Source organism: Carlito syrichta, unplaced genomic scaffold (assembly GCF_000164805.1).
Source record: "Carlito syrichta isolate Samal-C Ts95f unplaced genomic scaffold, Tarsius_syrichta-2.0.1 Scaffold79789, whole genome shotgun sequence".
Taxonomy (NCBI): Eukaryota; Metazoa; Chordata; class Mammalia; order Primates; family Tarsiidae; genus Carlito; species Carlito syrichta.
The window spans coordinates 98,842-120,449 of NW_007023885.1; the positions used below are offsets into that span (position 1 = coordinate 98,842).

Genomic DNA, 21,608 nt, shown 5'->3' on the forward strand with positions numbered 1-21,608 from the left:
CCCGGCCACCGCAACCTCGACCTGCTGGGCTCCGGCGATCCTTCCGCCTCAGCCTTCCGAGTAGCCGGAATTACAGGCATGCGCTACCACGCCCGGCTGATTTTTTGATTTATTGTAGAGATGGGTCTCGCCGCCCAGGTGGTCACGAACCCACAGGCTCAGGCAATCCACTCACCTCAGCCTCCCAAAGGCACGGGATTACAGGCTGAGCCACCGAGCCCGGCTTACAATTTTTTTTAATTAAAAAAAAGTTTTGATGAGGACTGGGTCTCACAATGTTACCCAGACTGAACTCAAACTCCTAAGTTCAAGCAAACCTCCCACCTTGGCCTCCCAAGTAGCTGGGAGTACAGGCCCCTGCCATCATGTCTGGCACTTCCACAATTTTGAGAGAATACATTTCTGTTGGTATAATCCTAATCTGCCAAATTTTTAGTAGTTTTTTAAATGTATTTGTCTTTTTGTTTTTTTTGTTTTTGAGTTGGAGTTTCACTCAGTCGCCCAGACTGGAGTGCAGTGGCCGCTCCTGGCCACCGCAGCCTTGACCTGCTGGGCTCCGGCGATCCTTCCGCCTCAGCCTTCCAAGTAGCTGTAACTACAGGCACATGCTACCACACCCAGCAAATTTTTTTTTATTTATTGTAGAGATGAGGTCTCGCCAAATTGCCCAGGCGGGTTTCGAACCCGCGGACTCAGGCAATTCACTCACCTCAGCCTCCCAAAGCGCGGGATTACAGGCTGAGCCACCGAGCCCGGCCACATGTAATTGTTAATTCAAGTCTACATCAGAGTAGAAATGTCAATTAGGTAGTTGGACATGTGAGTCTGGAGTTCAAGGAAGAAGTCCAAGCTAGAGAGAGATATGGGGGAGTTGTCAGATTTTATTGTTGTTGTTGTTGTTATTATAATTATTATATTATTATTATTGAGTCAGGGTCTCTCTGTCATCCAGGATGGAAGTCAGTGACAAGATAATGGCTCCACCTCCTAGGCTCAGGCAATCCTTCCACCTCAGCCTCCCAAGTAACTGGGACTACAAGTATGCACCACCACAACCAGCTAATTTTTCTATTTTTTGTAGAGACAGGGTCTTGCTATGTTGCCCACGCCAGTCTCAAACTCCTGGGCTCAAGCAATCCTCCAGACTTGGCCTCCCAAAGTGCTGGGAATACAGGTGTGAGCCACCATGCCCAGTAAATTTTTAATAAACTTTTTAAAAAGCAGTATTAAGTTCACAACAAAATTGAGTAGAACCCGCCTGGGCAAAATATCGAGACCCCCATCTCTAAAAATTAAAAAAGAAAGAAAATTCATCAAGTCATCAAGATCCCAGTTATAATGGCCTCTGAAGAGTTCAGCACACTTGGTCCTAATTTGTTTTCACTGAAGGGTGTACCCAACACTAATGCTTCTGGTCCTGCTATGAATGCTCCTTCATTCACTCAATAAATGTGTTTGAACACCTGCTATACATTACCTGCCACATGTCTCTTGTACCACATCATACACACATGCACAGCCTCCCCCACTGTCAACATCCGGATCCAGAGTGGCGTGTTTGTTACAATCAATGAACCTACACTGATGAGTCCTTATCGCTCAAAGTTCGTCATTAACATCAGAGTTTTCTCTTGGGCCCGTACATTCTGGCATGACATGTATGCGCTATTATAGGGTCACACGGAATAGTTTCAATGCCATAAACTTTCCCTGTGCTCCACCCATGTAGCCTTCCCTCCATCTTTTTCAAATACACAGAAAAGTTTGAAGAAATGTACAGTGAGCATCCATGCTATTGTCTGAATGTGTCTCCCAAAATTCATGTGTTGGAAACATAACCCCCAATGCAACAGTTGACAGGTGGAGCCTAATGGGAGGTGTTTAGGTCTTGAGGGCTCAGGTTTCCCACTCATGAGTGGATTAATGTCACTCTTAAAAGGGTTTGAGGGAGTGAATTCGCTCTTCTCTGATCTTCCGCCATGCATTCGTCCCTGGTTGCCCTTCCGCCTTCTGCTATATGAGGATACAGCAAGAACGGCCTCGCCCAACATCCAGATGCTTGTACCCTGATCTTGGTGGACTTCCCAGTTTCCAAAACCGTGGGAAATCAATTTCTCTTCTTTATAAATCACCCAGTCTCAGGAATTCAGTTACGGCAGTACAAAAGACAACTCATCTTCCTACCATGTAGAGTGTAAAATTAATATTTTGCTATACTGGTTTTATCATGTATTAGGTTGGTGCAAAGTAATTGCGGTTTTGGATTTTGAATTTTAAATCATTATAACTAGGCTCAAACACATCTTTATTCATCAAAATAGGAACCATTACGATCAACACATTTTTGCCAATGAGAAATTAGTTTGTTTATTCCTGTAGGGTAAAAATCCATGCTTTGGGATTCAACGAGCTCTTGGAAAGCATTTTCTGCATCCTGCTGGTTGTGGAAGTGTTTTCACTGAAAAAAGTTGTCGAGATGCTTGAAGAAGTGGTAGTAGATTGGCAAGAGGTTAGGTGAATATGGCGGATGAGGCAAAGCTTCATAGCCCAATTTGTTCAACTTTTGAAGCGTTGGTTGTACGACGTGCAGTCGGGTGTTGTCATGGAGAAGAATTGGACCCCCTCTGTTGACCAATTCTGACTGCAGGCATTGCAGTTTTCAGTGCATCTTGTTGATTTGCAGAGCATACTTCTCAGATGTAATGGTTTCACTGGGATTCAGAAAGGTGTAGAGGATCACAGCGGCAGCAGACCACCAGTGACCATGACCTTTTTTTGGTGCAAGTCTAGCTTTGGGAAGTGCTTTGGAGCTTTTTCTCGGTCCAACCACTGAGCTGGTCATCACCAGTTGTTCTATAAAATCTATTTTTAATATCTATCCATCAATCCATTTCTTCAGGCATCCTTCAATTTTTTTAAAATACACATTTCAAAATAAGTTGCAATCTTTTAAGATACACATTTCCAAATAAGTTGCAGGCATTAGTACACTTCCTTCTAAATACTTCAGCAGGCATAGCATTAATTGGAGTTGATTTTGTTTACAGTACATTTTCTTTTTTTTTTGAGTTGGAGTCTCATTCTGTCGCCCTGACTAGAGTGCAGTGGCTGCTCCCGGCCACCGCAGCCTCGACCTGCTGGGCTCCGGCGATCCTTCCGCCTCAGCCTTCCAAGTAGCTGGAACTACAGGCGCACGCTACCACACCCGGCTAATTTTTGATTTATTGTAGAGATGAGGTCTTGCCAAGTTGCCCAGGCGGGTCTCGAACCCGCGGGCTCAGGCAATCCACTCACCTCGGCCTCCCAAGGCACGGGATTACAGGCTGAGCCATCAAGCCCGGCTTACAGTACATTTTCCAGGGTAAAATTTACATACAGTGAAATGTACAAATCCAAAGAGTAGCATTTGTTTTGACCTGTAACCCGAACCTCTGTCAAAATACAGATTATCCTCTCCCCAGAAACTTCCTCATGATTCCATCAATCCCCCATGTTCTGATGTGAAAGTGAGAGGAAGGTGGGCATATTTGTTATTGGATGGGAATGATCTCAGAAAAAAGGAAACACAGATCACACAAAAGAGGAGGAAAGCACTGTGCTAGACCAACGTCTTTAGTAGGTGGAAGAAGGCGGGTCCGGGGCACAAGTGGACAGGTGCTTAGATAGGAGCTACTATCACAGGTGGGAAGACAGCATACATGGTCACAGATGCAGGACAGCTGATAGATATGGAAACAGGAAGATGTTGGCATTCTCTTGTGATTGCTTCTGTCTTCTCATTCAAGTGGAAAGCAAAGTCATCAGTAAAGAATAAGAAAGGAGAAGAAGGTTTTGAGGTTTGATGAGAGAGAAGAGAGTGTAAAATTATCCTTCAAAAAAATGAGTCCAACCACTTTGGGGAAAAGTGTGTCCTTTTCTTAAAAAGCGAAACATACTCTTGTGACTCAGCCATTTCACTTCTAGGACTTTTACCAAGAGTAAAAATATATCTCCCCACAAATATTTGTACATGAATGTTCACAGAAGTATTATTCATACTAACAAAAAAACTAGAAGCAATTCAAAAGTCCATCAACAGGTGAACAGATAAATACAATTCCAGAAGACTAAATGCTCAGCAATAAAAAAGGATTAAACTACCAATACATGCAACAGTGTGGAATGCTAAGTGAAAAGAAGCCAGACACAGATGGCTATGTATTTATGATTCCATTTGTATAAAACGGGGGTGATAGCAGTGTTCTGGAATTGGAATGTGGTAATGGTTGTACTACTGTATAAACTTACCACAATTCATTTAACAATACACTTTAAATGGTGCATTTTATAGTATATAAATAATACCTTAATAAAGGTTTTAAAATGAACATATATGTATTAGTCTGCTTGGGCTTCTATATGAAAATACCAAAGACTGAGTAGCTTAAACAACAGATTTATTTCTCACAGTTCTGGAGGGTTGGGAAGTCCAAGATTAAGGTGCTGGTTGATTTGGTTCCTGGATAGCTTGCAGATGGATGACTGCCTTCTTGCTGGTCCTCATGTGTCTGAGATCATCTCTCTCTCTCTCTCTCTCTCTCTCTCTCTCTCTCTCTCTCTCTCTCTTATTATTATTATTATATTATTATTATTGTTATTATTATTATTATAAAGGCACTACTCCCATTTATAATCTCATCTAACCTAATCATTTCCCAATGACCATCTCCAATATACCTTGGGGATAAAGACTTCAACATATGATTTTGGGGGAGACACAAAGCCATAGCAATATGTTATCGATACCATTAATAGGGTGGAAAAAAAGAAAACAGGAGAATGAATGGATTGGGGAAAATGACAGGACTGCTGATCAGCACTAAGCACTTGGGTTTGTAGTCACGAATCGAGAGTGAGACCAGCCAGAGTGGTTGTATGCTTTTCTCCATCCAATTCAGCTGTCAGGGTGCAGATGCAGGGTAAGTAGAGAGCTCGATTCAATTCATAGTTAGAAGCTGTGGGCAAAGACGTGAGGATAATGATGGTGGGGAATCTGGCTGGCTGGTGAGGGTAGTGTGACCATGAGGGGGTGAGGGACAGTGAAAACTTGGTCAGTTTATTGGACTGTTGAGACTGAAAGCATGTGGGAGCAATATCTTCAGAGGGAGTGAGCTGGAGAGAGAGGAGGTGATGGGCAGAAATTGAGGTACATGGAACTGAGATTCTGTAGGAGCTATGGTTTCAGGGCTGTCACTATATAAGAATGAATCTTTCTCCCCCACCAGGCTGGGACCTATGAGACTGTCATGGTTACCCCTGTGTCCCCAGCACAAGGTGTAAGTGTGACATGGAAAGGAAGAATTGAGTGGAAGACAAGCTCTCTGAAGGAGAGGAGGCCAAGGCACTGAGAGGCCAGAGTGGTTGAAGACTTGTGTACTTGAATCTGGAAATGGCCAAGAATGGTGACAGAAGCAGTGTGGGTGACAGTGAGCCCGGAGCTAAAATGGCAAAGTGGGCAGAAATGACTTGGGAGTGAATGGAGTTGGCAACAAGAAGGGGAGCAGGTGTTACAATGCGACTGTGTAAGATTCAGAGTTAGGGGTTCAGGGAGGAGGCGGGGAGGATGTTTGGAAATGGCAGGGAGGAGCAAGGGTCAAGAAGGAGAAAGCAGTCCCCGCTCGGAGGAACTGCATGGAAAGGTATGTTTTCAGGGGACAGTCAGGGTGTGGGCAGAGCAGGAAGGTAAAAGGAGGGTTCAAAGGGAGCTGAGGAAATGGAGAATGTGAGGAAAAACCCTCAAGGACTACCCCCACTCCAATCCTGCCCTGTCTGTCTGTGCCTCCCCCGAACCCAGACGGACCCCTCTGGGCTTACACTGTCTAGGAACCAGTCTGTCTCCCCTACAGGACTATTAGCTCTGGAAGGGAAGGGTGGAGAACTGTTTCAGTTACCATCGTGTCTCCAGCACAAGCTCGGCAGGCATCCACTAACTACTTACTGATAGTGCCAGTTTTAGGTCTGCAGAGCAAGTTGGCAGGTTGTCAGAAGCAGGAGATGGAGCCAGGATTCCAAGAAATAGGGCTGGCAACCCTAAATCTGCACTGTACTGCGTATTTCTGTCCTTTAGAAAAAGAATTTAATTAGAAGGCTGAGTAAAATCCATAAGAGATAGGGAACATTATCCTGAATTGGACCCATGTGAATTATTGCACAGCTTCTAGAAATCCAGAGAAGAACTAGCTATCTCATTCCACAGTTTTGAAAAGTGTAAGCAGATTTTTCACCTTAATATCTAAACAAAGCCGGGCTCGGTGGCTCAGCCTGTAATCCCACGCCTTTGGGAGGCTGAGGTGAGTGGATTGCCTGAGCCCGCGGGTTCGAGACCCACCTGGGCAGTGAGACCTCATCTCTACAATAAATCAAAAAATCAGCCGGGTGTGGTAGCGCATGCCTGTAATTCCGGCTACTTGGAAGGCTGAGGCGGAAGGATCGCCGGAGCCCAGCAGGTCGAGGCTGTGGTGGCCAGGAGCGGCCACTGCACTCCAATGTGGGCGACAGAGTGAGACTCCAACTCAAAAAAAAAAAAAATCTGAACAAAATTCAGGAAAGTTTCTGTGCATATTGGTGGTTCTGCATAGATGGAACACCCTGAACAGAGAACTCAAAACAGTATGAGTTCATTCATTCAACAAACATTTACTGAGCACCTACAGGCCTGTTCCAAGCCCAGAGTGACAGAGCAATGAATGGAACAGACTCGGTATCTGGGTTACAGACTTGGAGATTTCCCGTAACTTCTCGTAGTAGCGCTTCTTTGCAAAATGAATGTAGGGCTATAATATTACAAAAGTACAAAGCACAAAATTGTCAATACTTAAGCAGAATCTGTTAACTCCTCCTGCCTCCTCCTGTCCCCACTCTGTCCTTGTCCACTCTTGTCTCCTCCGTGGTTCATTGCTGCAGTTACCTTCTTGGTATTCCCACTCCCATTCTTACACCAGCGGTCTCTTTCCCACATGCAGTAGAGTGATCCTGTGCCTGATCACACCCCTCCTCTGCTAAGAACACTTCCATGGTTCCATCTCAATGAGGGTAAAAGCCTAAGTCCTCACTATGGCCCACAAGTCCTCACACAATCTGCCCTGGTTAGCTTTCCTCCTATTTTGCCCTAACCACACTCATTGTCTCTCCAATCTTCCATATTTTTCCTGCCTCAGGGCCTTTGCACCTGCAATCCTCCCTGCCTGGAACTCTCTCCCCCAGCTAGGCGCCTGCCTTACACCTCACCTCCTTTAGCTCTTTGCTCAAAAGTCACCCGATACCTTCCTTGATGACCACCCCCCCCATACACACACACACACACACAAAATCACGGCCACTACTCCCCACCCCCCCAAGAATCTTTATTCCTCTTTTTTCTGTTATTTTCTCCAAAGCACTTATTGCCTTCCAACATTCAACATGTTTGGTGTCTGTTTTCCCCCAATTAAAAGACGAGCTCCAGGAGAGCAGCGATTTTTATGTCTTGTTCTCTGCTGTATTCCCAGCGCCTAGAACAGGGCCTGGTACACACAAGGTGCACAGTAAATGTTTTTCGAATGAATGAATGGGAGCCCTGAGTAGGTCCCTGTTCTTGGGGATGGTAATGGGCCAGGTAGGAAAGCTTTTTGGGAGTAGAGAGACCTTAAGGAGTTAACTAGGAATAAAAAACGGAAGCAGAGGGCACAGCTCGTGCGAAGGTCTGCGTATGAGCCCTGGTTACTGGGGAGATCTCACCCGTAAAGGGGAAACCGGAAGCGAGTAGCGGAGAGCCAACACCGCACAGGCAAAGGCTGGGAGCGCAGAAAGCCCGCGGAGCCAGCAGAGTCTCCGCAGGCTTGAGAATCCCCGCCCCCTGCGCGCGCGCGCCTGTCTCCGGGGCCGGGGCTACGTGGCCGGGGGCGGGGCTACGTGGTTGCGTCACGCGCCGCACGTCGCCGCGCGCCTGCGCTCTTTTCCACGTGCGAAAACCCCAGACTCGTGGAGTTGTGGACGCCGCCGACGCGGGAGCCGCGCGAGTCGGGGCTCGCCATGAAGCCAGGTGCAGGCAGGGGATGGGGTCCGGGGCCCACGCCTGAGGCCGGGCGAGAATCCGGGTGCCAAGCCAGAGGGGTGGGGTGGGCTTGGCCCGGGGGCAGTGGGGCTGAGCACGGGATCCGGTGTCCTGTGGGAAGGGGGTCCTGGTTCCGCCCGGGGATCGATCCTGAGCCTAGGGGGTCGCGGTCGGGAGTCGAGGCCCTTGGGCCTGGGATTGCGGGGTTCGTCTCCTTGAGGCCGTCATTAGGTATTTGGATAGCCGGAGGCGCCTCCCGAGGGTCTGGATCTCGGGATCAGAGGTCTTGGGTCTCTGGGCGTGGGCTTTGGGAATCTGGCTTGGGTTGGAGATGGTTTGGAAGTCTGGCTTGGGTTGGGGATGGAGAGTCTCTGATCTTAGGTCTAGGAAGTCCCCCCCCTTACCTCCCCTGTCGCCGCCGCCGCCTCCACCGTCTTCTTAGCCCCCAACCTAGCTTCTCTGAGTGGGCCAGAGTGGGTGAGGGTTCTGCCGGGTCGTGTGCGGCAGTCTCTGGCCCGCTTTTCCGCTCTCTACGCTTTTAAGGGGGCGGGTCCCCGGCATGGAGTGGAGTTTTGGAGCCTAAGATTCCCATCTGCTCGGTGAGGCTTCACAAGCCCGGCATGAGCCTGGGGAGGGGACGGTGGAAGTGGTAGTCACAGGACATAAGTGGTTCTATCCATTCGGTTTTCCACGCGGTTCTGATGAACTTACTCGCTCTCATAAGTGAAATGATGAGAGCCCTGGCTTTGACAGCGGAAGGGCCTCGGTTCAACGTCTCGATCCGGGCTCAGCTTCTTAGCCTGCTGTGTGACCTTGGGCAGATGGCTTTACCTCTCTGAGCCTCAGTTTTCTCAATAGAATGGCGCCAGTTAGGAGTCAGCGAGGTCATGTTTTTAAAAAAAATAGCCCAGTGCTTGACATGTGATAGTAATGGCTCTAATTGTTATTGCCATCTTTCTCAAAGAGAACAAAATTCGGGCCCTTCTCCGTTTTGTCTAAGTGCTTCCTTAATCAGGCCTGCCCAACTCCCATTCATCTGTATGAGAACTTGCTCCACTGAGCTTGGAGAATTTTCCACCGTTGCCAGAACGGTCTGTTTCCATAGTACAGGCTCTTTTTTTTTTTTTTTCTTCTGTTCACACGTGCATACATTTGTGTAGATGAGGGTCACTTGGGGGGAGGTTTGTGGATCCATCCCCCGTCCCAAACTCCCTTTCTGTTCATTGTTTTGGGATCTGATGAAGTGGTATGGGCTGTACTAGGCTGTGTATCTCTTCTACTGAGACCCTGGCATGCCTGCAACCATCCTGGGGTCTGTCATTTTTCTCAGGAATGGAGGATACCCCTTTTTCCCTTTGACCTTACTGTGTTGCATGGTAGAATGGAGTTGTAGAAGTTGTCAGGAGTCAGCTCTTCAGTAAGGATTTTTAGCCTGAGTGAGCAAAGAAGCCTTTGGGGGATTTTGAGCAGGGGCATGGTACAGTCTAAGTGACATTTTTAAAAGGGACCCTTCTTGCTTCCATGTGTGAAAGACTTCAGGGTGGCAAAGGTGGAAGCAGACACACCAGTGGGAAGTTTGTTCTGTAATCTAGAAGATGATGTGGCTTGGACCAGGTGGTCGCAGCAGACGTGCCGACAAATTGTCATGATGTGGGATTATGTTTTGATGATAGAGCCAACACATTGTATGTGGATGTGAGAGAGGAGCTGAGGACAACTAAGATTTGGGGATGTGTGACTGGAAGGATGGGGTTGCCCTTTTGGAGATGGGGAAGGCTGTGGGAGGAGAGCAGATTTTAAACCAGAGGGAGCCGGGCTCGGTGGCTCAGCCTCTATTCCCGTGCCTTTGGGAGGCTGAGGTGAGTGGATTGCCTGAGCCCGCGGTTTCGAGAACAGCCCGAGCAAATTGGCGAGACCTCGTGTCTACAGTAAATCAAAAAATTAGCCGGGCGTGGTAGCGCGCACCTGTAGTTCCAGCTACTCAGAAGGCTGAGGCAGAAGGATTGCCAGAGCCCAGCAGGTCGAGGCTGCGGTGGCTAGGAGCATGCCACTACCCTCCAGCCTGGGCGACTTTAATAAATAAATAAATAAACAAACCAGAGGGTTCATGGACCCTCCCCCTCAACCCAAAACTTCCCAGGGCGACAGTGAGACTCCAACTCAAATAAATAAATAAATAAACCAGAGGGTTCATGGACCCTCCCCCTCAACCCAAAACTTCCCAGACAAGCATGTGCAAACATGTTCCTGAGGAGGGGGTACTTTTGGAGTACTTTTCCCTAAGAGCTCCAGGACCTGAAATGAATTGATGTATTGTATCTGGGATTGAGAGCTTACACTGTGCCCTCTGCACTCTGTGCATGTGCCCATGCTTCCCAGGTCTAAGTCTCTTTTCTGTCAGGTCTGAGTTAAGAGTCTCATAAGCCTAACTAGTGGCTTCCCCCCTAAGTAGCAGGAAAAGGGACTCATTTTCCTGAGATTGAATAATGTTCAAACTATGTGCCAGGCATTGTCTTAGGTGAAGTGCTCTGTGTATGTTGAATCATTTAATCATTACAACTCTGTGAGGCAGGCACTGTATTATCTTCGTCTTACAGATGAAATTTTCAAGACCCCCATGGACCTTCCTTACTCTCTAGGGTGGTGAAATATACCAAAAGTACCCATTCCTCAGAAACAACTCATTTGCACACACTTTTTCTGGGAAGTTTAGGGTGAGGGGGTTCCACAGACCCCCGGCTTAAAATCTGCTCTCCTCCCACAGCCTTCCCCCTCTCCAAAACAGTAGCCCCACCCTTCCAGTCACACTCCCCCAAACCTTAGTTATCCTTTACTCCTCTCTCACACCCATATACAATATGTTGGCTCAAAACATATTCCCACGTCATGACAATTTGTCAGCACATCCACTGCAACCACCTGGTCCAAGCCACATCATCTCGTCATCTTGTAGATTATAGCACCAAACTTTCTTACTCTCAAAAGCGTGGCCGGTTTCCTTGGATTGTATACCTGAGGCAGGGTATGAAGACTCCCCTGGTCACCATCTTATCTGCTTTCTGAACAGACAGGGTGCTTTCTCCTTGAGGCAGGACCCAGGGGTTTGAGTCATCAGCAATAAATATTATCCAACTGCTCGTTTAATATTTTAAGCCAGATGTTGTACAAGGTGCTGGAGATATGGTGGTGGCCAAAGCAACTAACAATCCCAATTTGCTTGGAACTTGTCTCTAGTGGGGAAGGCAAGTAGTAATAATATGTAAAATGCCAGCTGGGCTCGGTAGCTCAGCCTGTAATCCCGCGCCTTGGGAGGCGGAGGTTAGTGGATTGCCTGAGCCTGTGGGTTCAAGACCCGGCTGGGCAACTTGGCGAGACCTCATCTCTACAATAAATCAAAAAATTAGCCGGGTATGGTAGCGCGTGCCTGTAGTTCCAGCTACTTGGAAGGCTGAGGCGGAAGGATCGCCGGAGCCCAGCAGGTCGAGGCTGTGGTGGCCGGAAGTGGCCACTGCACTGCAGACTGGGTGACAGAGTGAGACTCCAACTCAAAAATAAATAAATAAATAAATAAGTTAATTAATTAAAATGCCATGTGTGATAATTGACACAAAGGGAAATAAAGCAGGGGAAGGGGAAGGTGGCTGGGAAGGCCTTTCTGAGGAAGTAACATTTAATCAGAGGCTAGAATATAGTGAAAGAGTAGGTGATGGGAGGCTGAGGCAGAAGGATCACCTGAGCCCAGCAGGTCGAGGCTACAGGGGCCGTGAGCATGCTGCTGCACTCGAACCTGGGCGACAGAGCGACTCAAAAAGTAGTGAGTCCTGCAAACATCTGCAGGAGCTGGGCAGTAGGAACAGCAAATTTTAAAGATTTAGAAGCCGGGCAGTATGTGTTCTTTGATGGGGAAAACTGCAGGGCTCAGTATAGAGAGAGTGAGGTCAGAGAAGTCAGCAGAGGCCAAATCCTTGGGATAGTGGTTCTCAGTTTGGGCTATACCTTGGCATCACCTGGAGTGCTTTAAAAAAAGACACCATGCCCAGAATGATTACATCCTAATCCTTAGGTTCCAGGGATTAGCCAAGGGTTGGGGCTCACTGATTATAGCTTTGTAAGCCAGGGAAAAGAATTTTTATTTTGTTTTTGATGTGGTGGGAAACCATTAGAGGGTTTTGGGCAAGGGAATGAGGAGCTGTGACTTAACAATGTCGGTTATAGACCGGACTCGGTGGCTCAGCCTGTAATCCCAATACTTTGGGAGGCTGAGGTGAGTGGATTGCCTGATTCCACATGTTCGAGACCAGCCCAGGCAACTTGGTGAGACCTCATCTCAACAATAAATAAAAAATTAGCCAGGTGCAGTAGCGCATGCCTGTAGTTCCAGCTCCTTGGAAGGAAGGTTGAGGTGGAAGGATCGCCAGATCCCAGCAGGTCAACACTGGGGTGGCCGTGAGTGTGCCACTGCATCCAGCCTGGGTGACAGAGTGAGACTCCAACTCAAAAAAAAAAAATGTCATTTGTTGCTATGTGAAAAAGTAGACTGTAGAGGGAGTAGAAGATAAAGAATAAACAACTCTTGGTTATATCTGGGCATTCTGAAAATTGCATCAATTGTAAAAGATTAAATTGGGAATAGCTATTAAGAGTTACATTTTCTTTCTTTTTTTTTCCTTCTTTTTTTGAGTTGGAATCTCACTCTGTTGCCCAGACTGGAATGCAGTGGCACACTCATGGCCCCCGCAACCTTGATCTGCTGGGCTCGCGATCCTACCAAGTAGCTGAAACCATAGGTTTCACGCCCGGATAATTTTTTTTATTTACCATAGAGATGAGATCTCACCATGTTGTCCATGCTGGTCTCGAGCCCTTGGACTCAGGCAATCCTCTCAATCTCCACTTTCCAAAGTGCTGGGATTACAGACATGAGCCACCGTGCCTGGCTTGAAAGTTACATTTTCATCTCTAATACCAGTGAGATGCATGAAGCGTTCATAGGGTGTGAACATAATGCACCTTTACAAAAAGCATTAGCAAGTTTATTATTGAATAGCTTACATCAAATGAACAAATTTTAAACTACTAGTTTTCAGTTTTGCTTTTTTAACTTATGTGCTTTTCCAGAATAGTACTTCAGAGCTTTTGAAGCTTCATCACAGTAAAGTCAAATATTGAATTCGTTAGCACCAGAATTCTGTCTTTTTAAACATTGTTTTTTGCCCAGTGAACAGTATGTGTTGTCTTGAAGTGATGTGAATAAAGTATCTAAGTCTATTTTTTCTTGAACTTTTCCATCTTACTGACAAGCCCTAAACTACTGGTAAACAGTTATCCATCCTTAAAGGATGATTTGGGGTTTTTTCTTGTTTTTTTCCCTGATCCGATAGGGACTTCTTTAAGCTTAGAAGCAGGGAGATGCATTCACAGGAAATGTTCACAGTTCATTCATTCTGAACTGTCCTCTATTTTAAGGTTGAGGTTGATGATTTTCTTCCAGATCCAATATCAGAAGTAGGAGGGCATAAAGACACTTCCAGGGTCTAGGGGACCCTGTTGCCACAGTATGTGATCATGATAACTCTTCAGACTAATTATTATTGACAGTAAAATGATGTCTGAATCTATTATCCATCCAAGAACACCAGAGTTTTCACAGTAGCCTCCTGTGTGTCCCTCCCCATCCCAACCCCATAGTGTCTCCTTCCCATTAGCCAATATCATGGATTTTGCATTTCCCATTTTCTTGGGGTGAGGAGGTCACCACATAGATCAACATAGCATAGCATTGTCTGAGTTGCTGCTGAACTTTATAAAAAGGATATTATGTTGAATGGTTTTCTAGAACTTTTTCTTTTTTTCACTTCACATAATGACTATAAGATTTATTTATATCTAGCTGGGTGTGGTGGCTCACACCTATAATCCCAGCTCATTAGGAGGCAGTGGCCAAAGAATTGCTTGTCTCCAGGTGTTCAAGACCAGCCTGGGCAGCTTGACGAAACCTCTGTCTCTACAATAAACCAAAAAATTAGCCAGGCATGGTGGCACACATCTATAGTTCCAGCTACTTGGAAGGCTGAGGCGGAAGGATCACCTGAGCCCAGCAGGTTGAGCTACCTGGGTAACAGAGTGAGACTCCTATAAAAAAAAAAAAAAGATTTGTTTTATCTGTTGTTTATCTGAAGATCATTTTCATTGCCCATTATGAATGTTCTGCATTTTATTTGTCCGTGTTTCCCTGTTTTCTGCCTGAGTGGAATTGCTAGGCACAAGGCTTTTAGCCTTTTAAGCTTCCTTCCCCTGATTCTTGTTTTTGTTTCCACCATAGGTTTCAGTCCCCGTGGGGGTGGCTTCGGCGGCCGAGGGGGCTTTGGTGACCGTGGAGGACGCGGCGGAGGCCGAGGAGGCTTTGGCGGGGGCCGAGGTCGAGGTGGAGGCTTTAGGGGCCGTGGACGAGGAGGAGGAGGAGGAGGAGGAGGAGGTCGTGGAGGAGGAGGAGGAAGAGGTGGTGAGTGAGGTTGGCCAGGGGTGATGGAGGGGGCGGGGGATGAGGAAGAAAGAGATTTGGGGGTCTTCCTCTCGTGCTGCATCTCTCCCCCATAGGTGGAGGCTTCCATCCTGGTGGCAACCGGGGTCGTGGTCGGGGAGGAAAGAGAGGAAACCAGTCAGGGAAGAATGTGATGGTGGAACCTCATCGGCACGAGGGTGAGTGAGGAAGGCAGGGAAAGGTGGCGCTTAGGGGTGGGGACCCGGGTCCTCATTCCAGCTCTGATCTTCTCACCCAGGTGTCTTCATTTGCCGAGGAAAGGAAGATGCCCTCGTCACCAAGAATCTGGTCCCTGGAGAGTCCGTTTATGGAGAGAAGAGAGTTTCAATTTCGGTGAGACAGGGACCCAAGCCACCAGGGTCTCAGCTGATGGTATAATCATCTGGTCTCCCTGCTCCTACCATGTGTCCTTCACATGACAGCCAGGAGGTTATTTTAATAAGTCTGACCAGCCGGGCTCAGTGGCTCAGCCCGTAATCCCGCGCTTTGGGAGACCGAGGTGAGTGGATTGCCTCAGCCCACGGGTTCGAGACCCGCCTGGGCAACTTGGTAAGACCTCATCTCTACAATAAATCAAAAATTAACCGGGCGTGGTAGTGCGTGCCTGTAGTTCCAGCTACTCGGAAGGCTAAGGCGGAAGGATCGCCGGAGCCCAGCAGGTTGAGGCTGCAGTGGCCGGGAGTGGCCCCTGCACTCCAGTTTGGGCAACAGAATGAGACTCCAACTCAAAAAAAATAAAGAAATAAGTCAGACCTTCCATGCCCCTCCTCAGACACCTGTGATTCTCACCGCCTTCAGGTTAAAGTCCTTAGTCTTCACTGCGGCCTCAAAGGCCCTGTGTGTTCTAGTTCTCCACACTCCCCGGGGCCCCATCTCTTCCTGCAGTCCCCTGACTAGACACCTCCCAGCCACACTGGCCTCTTTCTGTTTCCTCTCCCAGCTCTGTGTGAAGTGGTTCCTTTTCATCATCTGGGTTTCTGGTCAAGTGTTACCTTGTCTTTATGACAAAGCTACCTCATGCCACCCTGTCAAAAGCAGCCCTCACCACCCATCCACATGTTATTTTCCTTAAGGCCAGGAACATGCCTGCCTCAATGCCTTCCTGCTTGCATTCCCTGTCTCGAGAATGCTCTTCCCCGGATAACTTCAGTGGCCCCTTCCTCTCCTTCGAGTCTGATTCGGAAGTCTTTGCCCTGTCGCCTTGTTCCTCATACTTCATCTCTTTTTTCCTGGCTTGGTCGTGTCTTCTTAGCACCTGTCACCATCTAGTATGCCATGTGCTATTTAGTTAGTTTGGTGAATACATACAGGCAGGGATCTCTGTCTTGTATCCCTAGGGTCTGGCATGTAACAGTGTCTGGCACAGTAAATGTTTGTGGAATGAGTGCCTGGGTCTTACTGTTAGGCTTTGTGTTTATTCTTGGCTACTGCCCCTTCTTCCTGAGTCAGTAACCTCCATGAGAGGACAGGGACTGCATCTGTCACTGCTGTGTACCCACATTCAGTTCTTCTACAATGATTGAACCACCCCGTCCCTTTCAAAGGCTCTAGGGTTAAGGGTGATAAAGGTCTGCAGAAGAGCCTAGCACTGACTTCTATCCCCTTCTTTTCCTGCTCCAGGAGGGAGATGACAAAATCGAGTACCGAGCCTGGAACCCCTTCCGCTCCAAGCTGGCAGCAGCAATCCTGGGTGGTGTGGACCAGATCCACATCAAGCCAGGGGCCAAGGTGCTCTACCTCGGGGCTGCCTCAGGCACCACCGTCTCCCATGTCTCTGACATTGTAGGCCCGGTGAGTGGGCGGGTGAGGAGGGTGGGCAACTTGGCAAAACTTGGGGAGGTAGATGAGAAGGAAAGGCTGCTTCCCCTCTGCCAACCTGAAATCAGGATTTGGCTACTTCCCTGCACTGTGTGACTTAGGACCAGGCCCTTCCCTCTTGTGATGCCTGTAAGTAAAGAACCAGGTAGTGTCATTTAACCTTGCTCCTGGGTTCTTCTCCTCGAGGGGAGAGATGTTGACTGCAGGGTGACCAGCTTTTAGAGGAACTCAGAGCTGGGAGTATAGATACAGAAAGTCCCATATACATGAATGAGTTCTGTTCCGAGAGTGCATTCCTAAGTCCAACAAACTAAGCCCAGGTACCCAACTAACACAATTGGCTATATAGTACTGTATTGTAATAGGTTTATAATACTTTTTACATAAATAATACATAAATACAAACAAAAAAATAGAAAATATTTTTAATCTTACAGTAGCTTGCATATACGTGACAGTGTATGCCAGACACATAAACTAATCTTTGAAGGTTGGTATGTAGGAGACTTACAGATACCAGGCTATCTGATTTTATTGCCTTCTTTAAAAATTCATGCCCCAAAACTGGTCTTCTGGTTTCTTCGAAAAAACCAAGAGATTTCAGTTTCTGGACCTGATTTTCTATGTGGCTGGTCCAATTTCCCATTTGAGGGCACCTGGCACCTGTGCATGTCACTTCATTACCCTTTATTCCTTTACATGATTTTAGGTTGTTTAACTTAGTGTTTAAAAACCCCAGGCTTTCATCAGGTAAGATACCTGACCTCTCTGAGCCTCCGTTTACCTTTCTGAAAAGTAGAGTTGTGAAGATTAAATGCATTAATTCCTGTAAGGTACTTAGAGCAGCACTTGGCCCATTGCATATACTCTTAGCTCTTGTTGTTTCTTCACTTCTGTGCCTTGGCTTCTTGGTTTTAAGCCTCTGTTGTGAGCCTGGGCTCTCAGATCAGGCTAATAGCTTTGCTACTTGCTGAATAAACCTTGGCCAGTGACTTCATGTCTTTGGACCTCGGTTTATTCATGTAAAGCAGATATGATAACAATAGTTATTACATGGTAGGGTTTTGATTTGGGCATTGGAAGAGATGTTGTGTGTAGTGTATGGGCCCAAAGTAGGCACTCCATACAGGAGAACTAGTGTCATTGTTAATTCCCGATTTATTTTAGGATGGTCTAGTCTATGCAGTCGAGTTCTCCCACCGCTCTGGCCGTGACCTCATTAACTTAGCTAAGAAGAGGACCAACATTATTCCTGTGATTGAAGATGCCCGGCACCCACACAAATACCGCATGCTCATCGGTGAGGGGTCAAGGGTGACCCAGGTGGGGTAGGACAGGCCACTGCAGGTTTCCTGGAAGAGGCCAGCAGAGCACTGATTCAGATGGAATTGGAATGGGTGAGCAGGCCCCTTGTGTCTGAGGAATGGAAGGGGGCAAGGGGGCCAGGTGAGGTTGTGGAGGTGAGGACTCAGCTTCAAGGTCTCAGGTGTCTGGCACTCTTGAAGGGTCAGCCTCCTCTCCTCTAATCTCCTCCCCCTCTCCTTAGGTCCCCTGTACTTCCTACCTTCCCCCAAAACATGGTGCTTACTACATTGCCCCTGGATTCCGCCTAAAAGCCTCCTTTGGGGTCCTTATTATTGTCTAGTGAGATCATATCCCAAAAAGCACAGCTGAGCATGACCTGGCCCAGGGGGGTCCATTGTTAATGACTTTGTTTAAAAAAGTTTGAGAAATATAATGTGAAAATTGGGAAGCCTTCTAAACCTCCCCCAGAGGTCATTGATAAGAATCATTTGGTCTGCTTTTCCCAATTTTTAAAGAATCAATTTTCATCACAGCACCTTTTCATTTTTTTAAAATCACACTGCCTTAAAAATATTACTTTTCATTCTGCTTATTTTCCTTTTGTGAGATTTGTTTTCCATGCGCTCATACCATCTCCCTTGTCCTGCAACTTGTTTTCATTTCACAATCCTGCAGACACTCTTGCCTCTAGGTGTTCACTTTTACTTGTCTTTTTGATGACATGTCTGTCTCCCCCCAGACCCGGGAGCGTCTCGAGGGCAGGGTCCGGGTCTGACTCATCTCTGTGTCCCTCACGCCCAGCCCCGGGCTGGCCACAGAGTAGGTGGCAACCATGAATTACAAGAGGAGTGAATGAATGATGTGACTGTGGGTTTTGGACCCATGTAGGGGGCACTATGGTGGGAGGGTGATCAATGGGAGGGAAGTGAGACTGGAGACTCTCCCAGGAACCTGCTGGTGATGGTCATAGGCCCCATGGGAGGATATGGGAAGATCTCTAGTGGATCCAACTTTTAACTTCCACCCCTTTCTCCTTAGCAATGGTGGATGTGATCTTTGCTGATGTGGCCCAGCCAGACCAGACCCGGATTGTGGCCCTGAATGCCCATACCTTCCTGCGTAATGGAGGACACTTTGTGATTTCCATTAAGGTGCGGGATTTGGAGGAGTCTAAGATGGGGTGGCAGTGTCCCAGGGAGCTATCTCCTCTATCTGTATCTGTCACGCAGCTAGTCATAACAGGGAGGCCTTCATACCTTCTGATCTAGTCAGTCTATTCGCAGCCTTTATCCCTACCTTAATCCCCTGCAAGCTACCCCCCTTTCCCACAATCAAAACTATAAACTTTAGATTTGTTATTGTTATTATTATTATTATTATTATTATTTGAGTTGGGGGTCTCAGTCTGTCACCCGGACTAGAGTGCAGTGGCATGACCACAACTCACCACTGCCTCGGCCTCCCAAGTAACTGGGACTACAGGCGCATGCCACCATGCCTGACTAACTTATTTGCTTTAGAGACAAAGTCTTGTTATGTTGTCCAGTCTGGTCTTGAATGCCCGGGGCCAAGCAGTCCTCTCACCTGGGCCTTGTAAAGTGGTGAGATTATGGGCATGAGCCACTGCGTTCAGCCAACTTTAGATTTAAAGAGGCAAGAGGGTACCGAGGTTAAGAACATGATTGTTGAGTCTGACCATCTGAGTTTGAATTTCAACTTGCTGTGACTTTGGGCAAGTTACTTAACCTGTGTGCCTGAGCTGAGTTTCTTGACTTGTAAAACAGAAATATTAGTCCATTAATTTTAAGTTTGATGTAAGGATTCCATTAGTCAATATATGTGTCAATTAGTCAACCTGTGGTTTTGGAACAGATCCTGGTATAGAATTAATACTAAATAAATGCTAGGTGCACCTTTCAAAACGTTTTATTTTGAAATATGGAGAACTCTCCCATGCACCCTTCACCAGATTACTATGTTAGCCTTTTGCTACCTTAGTTTGACTACTTTCAGCTGTATCATTATTATTATTAAAGAAGAGGAAATATAAAAAAAAATTCCTGGATGTAAAGTATAAACACTTGGTCTTTAGATGAATAGGGCTGCTTTAGACTTTCCGCTCTAAATCCAAACCAAATTAAAAGCTAATGAAGCCTTTCACATTCCCTAAGTCCAAGTAGCTTAGCCCATTTTATGCTGCTACAACAGACTACCACAGACTGGGTAATTTATAATGAACAGAAATTAATTTGGCTCCCAGTTCTGGAAGCTGGGAAGTCCAGGATCAAGAGTCCAAACCTGATCAGGGCCTTCTTGCTATGACACCCCAGAAGGTAGAATGGCAAAACTGCATGTGCCAAGGATGAGAGCAAAGGAGAAAGGGTGTGTAACTCATCCTTTTAATCAGGAACCCACTCCTGTGATAATGTTTCTAATTCATTATGAAGGCAGAGCCCTCATGACCTATCATCTCTTAAGTTCCCACCTCTCAACATTGTTGCATTGAGAATCATGAACTTTGAGGGGACACATTTGAACCATAGCACTTCCACTTGAAGTTCCAATGAAAACATACCTCTGGTTTAAAGAGGGAAACCAGCTCAAAGCCCTGTTGCAGACTTAATTTCTCCTCTCTAGGCCAACTGCATTGACTCCACAGCCTCAGCAGAGGCAGTGTTTGCCTCGGAAGTGAAAAAGATGCAACAAGAGAACATGAAGCCCCAGGAGCAGTTGACCCTGGAACCATATGAAAGAGACCACGCTGTGGTCGTGGGAGTGTACAGGTGAGCAGGGGACCCAGTAATCACCAGATCTCTGCCCTGCACCCTGAGTACCATGACCCTGGGAATCCCCCTCATCTCCCATCTTCCTCTCACAGGCCACCCCCCAAGGTGAAGAACTGAAGCTCAGCGCTGTCTGGATTGCGAGAGATGTGTGTTGATACTGTTGCACGTGTGTTTTTTTCTATTAAAAGACTCATCCTTCACCCATGTCTGCTGCCCATTCCTCCGTTACCGCTGTGGACGACGGGGGCGCATGTGCCGTTGGTCAACTTTGCTTGGGGAGGGGTGGAAATTCTCATCTGGTCACATGGCGCACGCCCCATGCCTAGCTGTCTCTTGCGCAGCCGCAACCCGACTTTTGGCTCTTGGGCAGGATTGGTAGCTCACTGCGCATGTCTGCCGGTAACGTCACATGGGAGGAGCGCATGGGGGGGTGTGGGCGGAGCCCCCAGCAAGGGGGGGCGGTTTGTTGTGGTCGCCATTTTGCTGGTTGCATTACTGGGTAATCGTGGCCCTGGCTCGCTGCGTCCGCCGGATACCCTCAGCCAGTGGGCAGGTCTGAGCTCGGGCTCCCCGAGCAGTTTGAGTCCCCTTGCCCGCGCCCTCAGGTAACAATGCGGGGACGGGTGGGGCCACACGCGCTCACAGGGAGGGGAGAGGACGGGATCCACCCTGCCCACGTCGCTGGAGACTTAAGCCGAGACTTAAGCACGAGGCCGGTGGGGAGGAAGGGGAGGGGGGCGACGGGCAGGTGCGGGCCATGTCTGGCTATTCATAGTCGGATTCCTGGAACAGGCCTTGCCCGAGGGATCCGTCTTAGGAGGGTGGCTGGGAGGGGGAAGCCGGGCCCCACTCCCGCCCTTTGTTTGGGCTCGGCTCCGCCGGCTGCATCGTCGTCGCCTAGCAACAGCTGCCCTAGCCTGTGATTGGCTGAGCTCTTGGCACCAGCGACCAATGGCACGGTTGTTGCCATGGCAGGTGCAGGCTGCCAAGCTTAGTCGGGCCCCGCCTGCTGGGTCTCTGCCGGCCCGGGAGGGCCTCCTGGGTGGGGGGCGGGACTCCGGGGTCCCACGGGGTAGGAGGCCGCGCG

The 21,608-nt window shown here is 47.8% G+C and overlaps 2 protein-coding genes across 8 annotated transcripts in view; both read left to right on the forward strand.

Annotated features, from left to right (window-relative positions):
- The first annotated feature begins 7,941 nt into the window (after positions 1 to 7,941).
- Positions 7,942 to 20,725, forward strand: FBL (fibrillarin). Of its 4 annotated transcripts, none has more exons than XM_008054797.2 (9): positions 7,942 to 8,059; positions 14,394 to 14,573; positions 14,669 to 14,770; positions 14,851 to 14,945; positions 16,233 to 16,403; positions 17,598 to 17,730; positions 18,774 to 18,886; positions 20,373 to 20,518; positions 20,614 to 20,721. In XM_008054797.2, the coding sequence occupies exons 1-9, from the start codon at positions 8,050 to 8,052 to the stop codon at positions 20,636 to 20,638; spliced, it is 975 nt and encodes a 324-aa protein (XP_008052988.1). In that variant the 5' UTR covers positions 7,942 to 8,049; the 3' UTR covers positions 20,639 to 20,721. The 4 variants fall into 4 exon arrangements, with proteins under 4 accessions (XP_008052988.1, XP_021566365.1, XP_021566360.1 ...); XM_021710690.1 differs by having other exon boundaries at positions 7,977 to 8,059; positions 20,373 to 20,447; positions 20,636 to 20,725; XM_021710685.1 differs by having other exon boundaries at positions 7,978 to 8,059; positions 14,394 to 14,570; positions 20,614 to 20,723.
- Positions 20,726 to 20,925: 200 nt separating this feature from the next.
- DYRK1B (dual specificity tyrosine phosphorylation regulated kinase 1B) overlaps positions 20,926 to 21,608 on the forward strand; it is an 8,552-nt gene continuing 7,869 nt past the window's right edge. For 3 of the 4 annotated variants that reach the window (XM_008054759.2, XM_021710712.1, XM_008054765.2), the window contains exon 1: positions 20,926 to 21,126. The gene's annotated coding sequence lies outside the window, so the exon portion shown is untranslated. Of the gene's footprint in view, positions 21,127 to 21,510; positions 21,564 to 21,608 lie in introns of those variants that run through there. The other variant, XM_021710705.1, reaches the window with a different exon arrangement.